Consider the following 12,290-nt stretch of genomic DNA (forward strand, 5'->3'; position numbering starts at 1 on the left):
TTCTCCAGGTCGTTCACCCAAATGCCAGACTCGCTCACTGTTATATGCATCCTTAACCCCTAGTGGGCATCTAGTAAAAGACACCATAAATGGAATTTGCCCATGACACTGGGCTCCTGGGCGAGCATTTGCACTGGGATGGGGTGAGCACTGGGCTGAGATGTCCACATGAATGCATGCTCTTTGACACGATGACTTGGATTCTGGAAGATTAGTGTTGTGGACATAGGCTGGGGGCAAGAAACAGACTTGCCCTGCATTGTCTTGTTCCTTCACAGAACTTGCTTAAGTTTGTTGAGAAGATAGATTGGACAAGGTAGGAGGCTAGATAGAACATAGATTTTTTTTTGGTGAGGAAAATTGACCCTGAGCTAGCATCTGTTAGCAATCTTCGTCTTTTTGCTTGAGGAAGTTTGTCCCTGAGCTAACATCCATGCCAGTCTTCCTCTATTTTGTATGTGGGATGCTGCCACAGCATGGCTTGATGAGTGGTGTGTAGGTCCACGCCCAGGATCTGAACCCGCAAACCCCAGGCCTCTGAAGCAGAGTGTGCGAAGTTAACTACTACACCACCAGGCTGGCCCCTAGAGCTTTAAAATATATAGCCACATGTTATATAGACATCTATTTGTACTCTTACTCTGAGGCCCGCAAATATTTATGGTGTAGTCACTGTCTTTTGTATGAACCAAAAAATGATGCATAGTGTTTCTCATGTAGGAACTATGTCTCATACAATTTTGCCTGTCTCACAGTTCTTAAGATATCACTAATATCCCAATGGAAATGCAGTAACTAATAATAAATTTGTAGGAGATGAGTTTCCCGCATAATGTGAGTAAAAGAATTTTCCACTCACAGAAATAGGTGAGAGAAACAATGTTTACACCAGCATGTCGAGACTGATGACTTATGTCTTTGTCAGGAGTTATTTGCCTATGAAAATAGTTATTTACCAAGCAAAGCACAGAGAATAGCTCTGTTTGGCTTATTTTTATTACTTTTTTCCATTTAGAATAAAAATCCCGCTGATATATAAAAGGCTAGTCCTATTGTTTAAAGTATATAGATGAGTGTGATCATACTTATTCAACTCTGATTTCAAGAACTAAGATAACTGACCCCATTATTCAGTGATGGGACACGAGAGACCTTCTTTGAATTCTTTCAGCATTATGTACCTTTAGACACTCTCATGGATATACACTTTTTTATTTCCCCTAGCTTCATTCAGACCAAGATAAAGGAGATGGATCACTCAAATATATTTTATCTGGAGATGGAGCTGGGACTCTTTTTATTATTGATGAAAAAACAGGTGACATTCATGCCACAAGAAGAATTGATAGGGAAGAAAAGGCCTTTTATACTCTACGTGCACAAGCTATTAACAGAAGAACTTTGAGACCAGTAGAACCAGAGTCTGAGTTTGTGATCAAAATCCACGATATCAATGACAATGAGCCAACATTCCCAGAGGAAATTTATACAGCTAGTGTTCCTGAAATGTCCGTTGTAGGTAAGTTCATGTACAACATTTATGACGGTAATCAAAAAGTATAAAAATTAACAAGAAATTCATAAAATTCTATGATCAAGTAATTGAAATCATCTTTGATTCCCAACTAAGAGTACATATTTAATTTCCTAATTTAGGAAATGATCAGAAAAAAAGGGATGAATGCATTTTTCACTTCCTATGGATTTGTAAATCTTTACAATGCAAATCAGTAGACACTTTCCTCAAAAATCCAAGAAAATACTATTGAACTTAGTAGAAAACTGCAAAACTACAATTTTTTGTCACATGGATTTAGATAACAGCTGTGTAAAATTTTGACCCCAAATATATTTTAGGTACATTTAGAGCACCATAGATATAATATAGGGTCTTTGCATATATTCTCTATGTATTCGTTAGTCATAATTTGCCTAGAGTTTGTTTGAATTATCTAGATAATAAGAATGATGTAATTGATTAGATTAACTAATTCTTTCAAATTAAGTATTTGAGAACATCCTTTCATTATAACTATTATATATAAAACTCTGCCAGTATAAATCTCTTATTCAAATAAACCAGTTGAAAATCCACAGTTAATCACACACAGATACAGATTTAAAAATTTAGGTTGTGGAACCTGTAAAACAGAAAGTATTAAAAAAACTAGAAGCATAACATTCAAGAAAATGAAATTTCCCTTTTCAATGTAAATAAATAGAAGTTGTATTTGTAGGCAAAGAAAGTTAAGATGGCTTTAATTTTTTAATCAAATAGAGAATGACAGAAAATTAAACATCAGGAAACAGTGATAACATTTTTAGAAATATGTTTATGGATTTAGTAGAATAAATGCGTTTCTCAAATGTGGGAGAAGTTGTGTAAACTGATGAAACAGTTCTGATACATTTTTTCTTGTAACAGTTATAAAAGCCAATTTGCAAGTCTGCATTTCTCAAAAGCATTGTTCTGGGGTTATCATTTAATATTTACTTCAGTAAATCCCAAGGACTTTTGACAATTACCTGACTATAAAGCCCTTTTAAATATCTTGAACTTTATTAAATAGCTTTTAAGAGTTCGTGGAACCTGGGATCATCTTGGTTTGTTTCTAAATTTAGAATTTAATCTATTCATAAAATTGTATTCTAGAGCAGATGTTAATTATTTTTATAGTTAATTAGTGGAGGGGGAGAAAGAGGAGCATACATACTCCTTTGTGATTAGACATGCCCTTTACACAAAACAAATCTATTATGTGACAATGAATTTAAATATCAAACCTGAGCATTTGTAAAGTGACTGCATTTGTTATAATCTGATACACTGTAGCATTGTCTATTGCATGCGTGAAATACACCTGTTAGCTAAATATTTTTGTAGTTGAAACCAGAGTTTGCCTGTAATAACGCTATATATGTGATTTTCCTCTAAATTGTATAAATGTTTCTTTAAGAGGTCATTATTAAAACCAAAAATCGTTCAAGTCTTCCATGAAAACCAGTGCTTTTGCTCCTCCTTCTGGTACTGTGCAGAACTAAGCTGAATTTGGATACTTCAGGTACTTCTGTGGTGCAAGTCACAGCTACTGATGCCGATGACCCTTCCTATGGGAACAGCGCCAGAGTCATTTACAGCATCCTTCAAGGGCAGCCGTATTTCTCTGTGGAGCCCGAAACAGGTCAGGAATCATGAATCAGTGTTTGTTAATTTAATAGTCTTTATGCTCTTTTTACGTAGAAAGGAGGGGGGAAAATACGAACTAAACCTTAACGTTAATACTCACAGAAGAGTGATGATGCCACTCTTAAAGATTTAAGAACTCAAAGTTGAAAGGTTGAGTCAGCTAATGGAAGTATACCTGTTTTATGTGTTTACATATGGGCTTAGGTCTTTGTATAGCACACATGGTGTTCTTTTGGAAATAGTAAAAAACACCAATTGTGAAATATTTACACTGAATCACTTTTGCAACTTCTAGACAATAAAAATTAACAGCAAACATATATTTTGTCTTTCAAAAATCACTACATTAGATATACAATTTGTGGGCTTAAGCAACTAATGATTGAGATTTTAATAAGGATAACACAGTCTTTATATTTTCTTCAAGGTATCATCAGGACTGCTTTACCAAACATGAACAGAGAAAACAGGGAGCAATACCAAGTGGTGATCCAGGCCAAAGATATGGGCGGCCAGATGGGAGGCTTGTCGGGCACCACCACTGTGAACATCACGCTGACAGACGTCAATGACAACCCCCCTCGCTTCCCCCAGAGTAAGCTGCCTTTAATGGTCTTTCTGCAGGGCAAAAGCCTTAGCGTTAAAAAATAAAAGAAAGGAAAAAAGCGATTGATCATTTAATCTAAAACATCAAAAATGTGCTACAGAAATGAAAAAAAAAGAAAAGGTAAATATGCTGATGAATTCACTGTTATTAAAAGATGACAATTAAATATTTCAGATATACTTCAGAGACAGGGAGATCTATGACCACAAAACCTCTCCATATACGTACTCTGCATCTATGATTGTAATGCCAAAGGAAATAATGTTTTACTAGAAAACAAACTAAATCATTCTTCTACAGTGAGTGTATTTATTTCCACATGGAATTTAATAAGGAAGATCCTAACTTGAGGGTAAAAGTGTTCAATGAAAAATCTAATTTGTCATATTATAAAGACTTAGCAAGAGAGTGCTACATGGGGGAACCTTGCAAACTAATCAGACTTGCACTTAATATGACTGCGTCAGATTTGCATTGAATACCTCTGTGTTTGGAATAGCCATCATCCTAAAACATTTTGTATTCCTGATCTATTTACAGATCTCTTTTGTGTTATAAAACTAGCTGTTCATATTTTCACAATAGGTCAAGAATAGGTTAAGAGCCATTAGCTTCCAACCATGTAATACATGTATTTGTTCTCCTTTCTTATACAAATTTGGTAGACATGCAGCTGGAGAGGTTGATATTAGATCTCAGTGGACACTCTCAAGACTCAGCCAATTTCCTACTAATCTAAAAGATCCTATACTTCAAGATAAAATGTCATGTTGCTGGGAATGTGGCATAAAATGCAAGCTCTACTATGGTCTATATCCTTGATTTTTAGCATTTGCTGTGTATTAACTTCTAAATTGATCCTCCAATTTTAATTAGCTTTTGGGCTAAATACCATTGTGATAAAGTACTAAAATGTAGCTTTTTGTGTTATTTATGTCTTTACACTAAAGACTATTATGCAGAAGGAATTATGGTCTAAGAATTGACTGTGTTATTTTGACTGTTTAAAAGCATTTTACCTCTCTTCAATGCTATTTTTATCTAACTTTGATTATTAATATTGCATGATTTGAATTGAATTGTTTAAAATCATGTGTGTGGAAAGATGATACCATTCAGATAGAATTTTCTTGGGCAGACTAATCGTATGCTTATGTATTTGTGCTGATTCTTTTATTAGATATTTACGGTCCCTGCCCCTCAGGTCTACTCTTGTTGTGTTCAGCCCAAAACACAGAGAGAAGGCCGTTCCTTTATGCTCTTTTCAAATCATCAGGATTCAGCTCCAGGTTACCTCAGCATTGGCAGAGAAAAGAAAACCAATAATAATCATTTATAGTTCTTTTGAACAAGCCTAAACACATGCCTAGTTACATTAAAATTCAAATTTCAAATTTTATGTGTATATCTGACCACCTCTTAGTGTAAGCCTGTTATCAGGAGAATGAATATGCAAATCCAAGAGAAAACTGATTAATTATATAATCTACAATGAACAAAAAATATTCCTGTAAAAAGCATTTTATCAATAATAACCATTGAGAAATATTATATTTTAAATGCCCAAGAACATATATACACATGTCTAAAATGCATTCCATTTAAAAATGATGCATTCAATGAGAAAATTAATAGATTCTAGTTAAATGGGAAAATTTGACATTTGAAAGACAATAATATCCAATGAAAATTCATTTTATTATTTTTTTATCTATTATAACACCTTTATTAATTCATTCAATAATTATTTCCTTTCCTTTTGTTAAGTCAGAATTTGGGTTTGGTATCTGGTAGGCATGTTACACAAGCCAGGACTTAACAATAATTAATAGTAATGTAATGATAACAAAAAGAAGCAGCAGCATAACTTATATTTTCTAAATGGTATTTTTGTTGGACACTGTATCAAGTTATTTATTGACCTGCTTCATTAAATCATAATAATCATTCAGGTCAGTCTTATGATCTCCATTCTACAAACGAGAAAACAAAGGTTAGAGGCATTAAGGCTAAACTGGAAGTAATGGCAGAGGTTGGTTGAAATCCATGTCCAACTTCAGATGTACAACACAATACATTTAGAGAAATTTTAGAGCATCCTGTATCTTGTCTCATTATTTTTTAATTATAGATGGAAACATAATTTATGGGTTTTTATTTTCTCAATTATCTTTTCTGCTGTGAATATTTGCAACCATATCTTACTATTGGGAACACTCAGTCATGACAATTAGAATGTTACTTGATAGTCTAAGTCATCTAACATCCGGAAAACTACTTTTTCGTTTCTAATATCATTTCATTAAATAGCCAAAGTTTGGAGAGAGTTCCACAGTTTATGAAGACTTTCATATGTAGCATATCATTGAAAACTCACAACTAACCTGTAAAGACCATTGTTATTATCCTTATACCCAATGTACAGAAAAAGTAAAGGAGATTCAGAGTAGAAATGACCAAGAGAACAAACCAGTGCTGCCTAATAGAAATATAATCCAAACCAAAACTGTGTGCCACGTATGTAATTTTAAATTTTCTAACACCCATATTAAAAAAGTTAAAAGAAGCAGGAAACCTTTATTTTAATCATATATGTTCTTTAACTCAATACTATCCTTTAGACGTATCATCAATATAAAACTTATTCAGATATTTCATATTCTTTTTTCCCATAATTCTTTGAAATATCCACTTACATCAAGTATTTTCCGGTTACATCAAGTCTCAGTTCAGACTAACCATATTTCCAGTCAATAGCCACGTGAGGGTTAGAAGCTTGGCAAGGGGCTGCCATATGGAACAGCTCAGGAGCAGACTGTGGAGTCATTCTGCATGAGTTCCAATGCTCTTCTTCACTTGGTAGCTTTTTCACCTTCGTCAATCAAACTGACGTCTCTATTTTTCCATGCCGTTCAGTAAAACTCGATAGCAGTGCATAAAACCATGGAGTGGTATAAAACGAGATAATTTAACATCTCTGAAGCCCTTGAGTCAGTGGCTGGCACTGGTGTACTTACGTGTTCAGTAACGTTGATTTATGTAAGTGCTACTCTGTTGTTATGATTAGTCAATATTATAAAAGTAGGGTCAGAACTTAAACTTTCACATGGATTGGCTGATCCAAATTTAACATTTCCCAATATGCTGCATCTGTGGAAGATAAAAATCTCAGTCATTTGGAGGGGACAGGGACAGACGAAAACCCAGATATTACGCTTCCTTGTTTAGCTTATTTTATTGTGTAGATCTATAACAATCATTCTCAATCAAGAACAATTTTGCCCCCCCAGAGGACATTTGGTAATATCTTGAGATATTTTTGCTTGTCTCAACTGGTAGGTACTACTGGCATGTAGTGGGTGTAAGCTAGGAATGCTGCTAAACATTCTTACAATTGACAGGACAAAGAATTACCTGGCCCAAAATGTCAAATGTCCCGTAGGTGAGAAACTGATATGTTATATGAGGATCTGTTCAAGTGAAGTCATAAATTCCTTTATCCACAACTATTTCTTGAGAACACTTTTGCATGAAACACTATTTTAGAAACAAGATATATGAATTTTGTAAAAAAAAGAAAAATAGCCCTGGTTTTTTTCCCTATGACCTTTTATGAAAGTAGAGGAGACAGATCACACATAAGTAAAAACATTGCATAAATACGAGGTGTTGGCTCAGTCCTGGATAAAACGTGGAACATGTGTGTAACGGGAGGATAAGGGAAGCTCCCATTCAAGAGGTGATATTTCACTGGAACATTTTAAGATGGAATAGACCCAGCCATTTTAAGATGGGAAAATCCTCCAAGCAGAAGAAATAGCCTGTGAGAAGCCCTAAGGTTGGAAATTGAATGGTGTTATGTCAGGAACTGCAGACCAGTGTGGCTGGATCATGCCAAACAACAAGGAGGTTGGTGGGAGACTAGAGTAGAGAGCTCTGCATTCACAGGAACGTTGACAATAGTAAGTTATTATGAACTGTGTGCCTGATATAAGCTATCATTTGATCTTGTGGTTTTAGAGGTACATAGATATGTGAGCATTAACATAATATGTGCACCTTAGTATGATTCTAAAAGACAAGCAATGGTTTAGAAGGGTGAGGTGAACCTGAAAACTGAGTTCCAAAGTATTTTCTGCTCTTTTGCTATGGATATTAAATTGTATTTTGTACTCTCAAAAGGATATCTCTGTCGAAATTGTTTCAGAATCATGGGTCATTTCAAGTGACTTAATTTAATTTTAAAAACAGTACGTGAAGAAAAAAATCGATTGCTTACCTTCCAGTGACTGGTACTGTGTTTGCAGTTAAGCACATGAAGATTAATAAGTCTTGACTCCTGCTTATGAGTGGCTTATTGTCTAGCAGGGGAGAGAATATTTCAGTATGAAATGATAAGTGTGATAAAGGAACTATGCACAGAATGTATACTGTACAAAGGAGCAGTATATTTCCAAATATGGGAGTTAGTGGACAAATGCATCCTTTACAGTAGAAGCTTTTTGTGGAGAACTTCGCTCTTAGCCTAAATCTTTTCTTTAACCTACTCCTTAAAATTACTGTAAGCCATAGGAATAGGAAAAGAAGGCAAGCTCATGAAGGTAGAAATTAGCAGAGTTACCAATTTATGAAAGAGCATATTCTGAGGAGGATGAAAGGAACATGGTAAGGAACATGCTTCAAAGTGATGGTGATGAAATAATAGATGCTTTTCATGTTTGCAATTTCCTTTTTTATATATTTTTATTTTTTTATTTTTTATGTTTTTTTTTTTAAAGTTTGGCATCTCAGCTAACAACTGTTGCCCATCTTTTTTTAAAATTTTTTATTCTTCCCCTCAAATCCCCCCAGTACATAGTTGTAGATTCTAGGTGTGAGTGCCTCTGGTTGTGCTATGTGGGATGCCGCCCCTGCATGGCCTAATGAGCGGTGCCACACCCCAGGATCTGAACCAGCGAGACTCTGGGCCACCAAAGTGGAGCGCGTGAACCCAACCACTCTGCCACGGGGCCGGCCCCAATTTTTTATATATTTTTATACTTTTATAATTCTAAAAGGAAACAGAATAGCAAAGAATAGAAATAGCAAAAATGACAGTTGCTTTGAAGAAGTCCAATAAAATGAGTACTAGATAGCAGCTACTAGAATTGACATAATGGCGGTAATTGTGGAATATCCTTTCCAATTGGTTTTAGTAGAAATCATTTTGGAAGAAGCTGGAGGATACTAAGTTGAAAAATAAAAGAAAGAAAGAAGAGGATTGAAATAATGCCTGCAATTTAAGAAGCTAAGATGAACAAGAAAATAAAATAGAAAAGGAATATATTGCTGTTGTTAGAAAGCAATCCTGGATTAAGAATGGGTCAGTAGATAATTTTGAGTAACTCCTGTATCCCAGGCTCTAAGGAATTAGGCCACAGCAGCCAACAATGGACCTGAGCTACTGGTTGAAGGTGTAGACAGTGACGTGATAACCATGTGAGTGTATAACATGATTTCCAGTTATGCAGTAAGTGCTCTGAAGAACATAAAGCAGGTAAGGGACTAGAGAATGATGGGGGTGCCATTTTAGGAAGGATGAATAGGGGAGGCTCTGTAAGGAGGCCTGAATAATTTCAAGGACTGAAAATGCACAAAATTAGGTAATTTAACTTCTCTAGACCAGTTCCTATATATACAATACTTATAGTGTTACAATTAAGAAATAAGGTTACATAGATAAAATATCTTCAGGAGTAATTGTAACATAAACTAGGTTCTCAATACATCTGGATTTCCTCTCCTCTTTTCCTTCGCAAGGAGTATGTCTGTTGTTTCTAATCTTCTTGTTTTCCTTGCTCTGATGCTATGCAACTGTTCTTTTATGGCCAGCCAAAGATTAAATGAAAATACCTTAAGCCTGGAGAGACCTCTAAGCTCGGCGACCACAATAAACTGGTGTGCTTACCTCATATGAACAAATGAACATTTCCATGATTGAGGACTCCAGAGCAAATTTTCCTCCTCTCCAACCAGTCAAACATTCAATGGTCCTTGAGTTTTGCTAGGTTTCATTGTGTTGACATAGGTAAATGTTACACTTCCTCACCTTAAATCTAACTACTTGGTATTCCCACTTGAATATTTTAGTCTCTTTCACCCCATTTCCTTCCTTCTTTCCCTATAATCAGAAACACAAAATAGGCTCCATGGAAAAGGTCTATGAAAAGATTAATTATTGGGACCTGATTATTGTAGGGCTTGGCAAAACCAACTGGGACAAGAGGATTTGTGCCCAAATGGCCATTTTTTAGAGTATCTCTTGGAAAATGTTAGGATACTGATTTTTAATGTAGACCAGAGTCAGTGATTAAGAGGGATCTGATCTGCAGAGGCCAGGCTAGTCCTGGCATCTTTGCCTTAATACAGCAGAAAAGGCTGCATGATAAGACTCTTACATCCATTCCAAAAAAGGAAAAAATCAACCTCAGAAAGGAAGGTCCAGGCCTAGAGAAAAAGTTTACAAAGCAGTTATGCAGATGGTCAGGGTCCCAGCCAACCAGCTGGTGCCCAGGACTTGGCTCTAGTTCTTGCGTGGAACAGCATTTCACTAGGACTCAAGAAGAAGGAAGGAAACTAAGCATCTGAGACCAGGCAAAAAGTTCCAACCCACAAATGAGTCAACTCTGGAACATAGTTCAAGACCACAGCTCTTTATGCATTTAGGTGCTTTCCCACACATCTATCAGAGAGCAAAGAGAGAGAGTAGACTCTTTTCACATTCTGCTTAAGAGTGGGTATAGGTTCCTGAGAAACCCACCTGTCATAGAAACATGCCCCTAGTCTACTTAGCATTGGGTCACAGACATGTTTGCACACAGCTTAGGTGGACAAGTAGAAGTCAGGGACCAGTGACAAGTACATTTATGTAATGTTAGTTGAGCTGAAACTTTATGAGGGGCAAAAAATTTATAAACTGCAAACAAAATATTGTATGATTGAATGATGGCCATATTTGTATTCATTTATGTTTGACCCTCCTAAGATAAGTTTCAGAATATTATGTGTATAGGTAGTCAGTATGAAATTTATGAGAATTTGGTAAATATTTATTATGTAAGCTTCCAGGTCTATCCCAAGTGCACTCAAAAAAAAAAATGAATTTATTCCTGTCTACTATATTTTTGCCATGAATTATTGAGAATAGTAACAAAAAATCAGTTCTTCACCATTTGGTTATTAGTTCTAAAACTTAACACAGAATTTCTTGCTTATAGGAAAGACTTTATTAAGATAAATTATAGGTGATGGGACACTTTGGGTGTGCAAATAAACTTAATGGGAATCTAATTTCCTGAGTATTTTGATACCATCTCTTTATATTTCCCAACAAATTATATCTAAGGATTATACACAACTACAGCCAATCGAGAAGCAATAGTAAGCAATTGCAGAATCACTCAGAGCCTAAAAAGATTTCATTTCTATGTTTGTTTTATCTGAATGATCTTGTGTGGCTACTGACTTTATTTAACCCGTTACGTTACATAAATATGGATTGCCTGGTTTACCTCAACTTAAAATAAAACAGCAGTATAAAAATAATAGTAATAGACACAGTATTACAGCATGTACTAAACACTATAAAATATAATGTAAATATTAACTCATTTAATTTTCACCTTACATAATATCGTATAGTTATTTACTCCTTTTTATTAGTTAAAAAATTTTGAAACACATACATTTAAGTCAATGGTTGATGGTTCTACAGCTGGAAAATAAATAAAAGCCAGGTTGGGGACGTAGATTCTTTGCCTCAGAAATCTGCACTTCTAACCACTACACCAAGAAAGAAATTGGTACATCAAAGACTGTCTTTATCTTCCCTGGTGCATCTTGCCTTTAGTTAATTCCATGATTCGCTACTTCTATATAGATTATAGGGACAACTTCAGGTGGGGCATACCAAAGACGACTGATTCCTTTGCTGAGATCCTTATACTGCTTGGACAGATAAGTAAGTCTGCATGAGACAAGGCCTTTCAAGGAAATGTCTATATGATATACATGGGGATTTAAGACACGTACATTCGGTGAGCTGTGAGACTAGCGTAGTCCCTGCCTGGTACAAGAGAGGTTTGATTTAATAAGTGCTGATTTTCGCTTTGTAAATAGAGTCAACCTCTCCTCTACTGGGGATTCCAAAGTAATGTAGGCCCCGGGCTGATCTGCATATTTTAAAATTGTCAAGCACATTTCAAATAGAGCAACAGTCAGGTATGTCCCAAGGAAGATTCTTTAGCATGAGAAAGAAGGGGATGAAATTAAAGCTGTCTCTTTTTCCCTTTTTTTATTATCTAGAAAAAACTGAATATTCTTACATTCAAAAGCACTTTTCTACAATTTGTATTGGTTAGATAGGGCTGAGATTTTTACTGTGACCACCAAAATACCCTCAAATGTTTGTAGGATTTTCCCCATGTTCCCAATACCTCTAGTTTGTAAGAATTACAA

At 35.4% G+C, this 12,290-nt stretch overlaps 1 protein-coding gene across 1 annotated transcript in view; it reads left to right on the forward strand.

Moving 5' to 3' along the window:
* Positions 1 to 12,290, forward strand: part of LOC124245028 (cadherin-10) — a 112,084-nt gene that overhangs the window by 61,692 nt on the left and 38,102 nt on the right. The window contains exons 2-4 of the mRNA XM_046672145.1: positions 1,225 to 1,519; positions 3,063 to 3,182; positions 3,615 to 3,782. Of these exons, the coding sequence (XP_046528101.1) occupies positions 1,225 to 1,519; positions 3,063 to 3,182; positions 3,615 to 3,782 (583 nt within the window). The remainder of the gene's footprint in view (positions 1 to 1,224; positions 1,520 to 3,062; positions 3,183 to 3,614; positions 3,783 to 12,290) is intronic.

Source organism: Equus quagga, chromosome 9 (assembly GCF_021613505.1).
Source record: "Equus quagga isolate Etosha38 chromosome 9, UCLA_HA_Equagga_1.0, whole genome shotgun sequence".
Taxonomy (NCBI): Eukaryota; Metazoa; Chordata; class Mammalia; order Perissodactyla; family Equidae; genus Equus; species Equus quagga.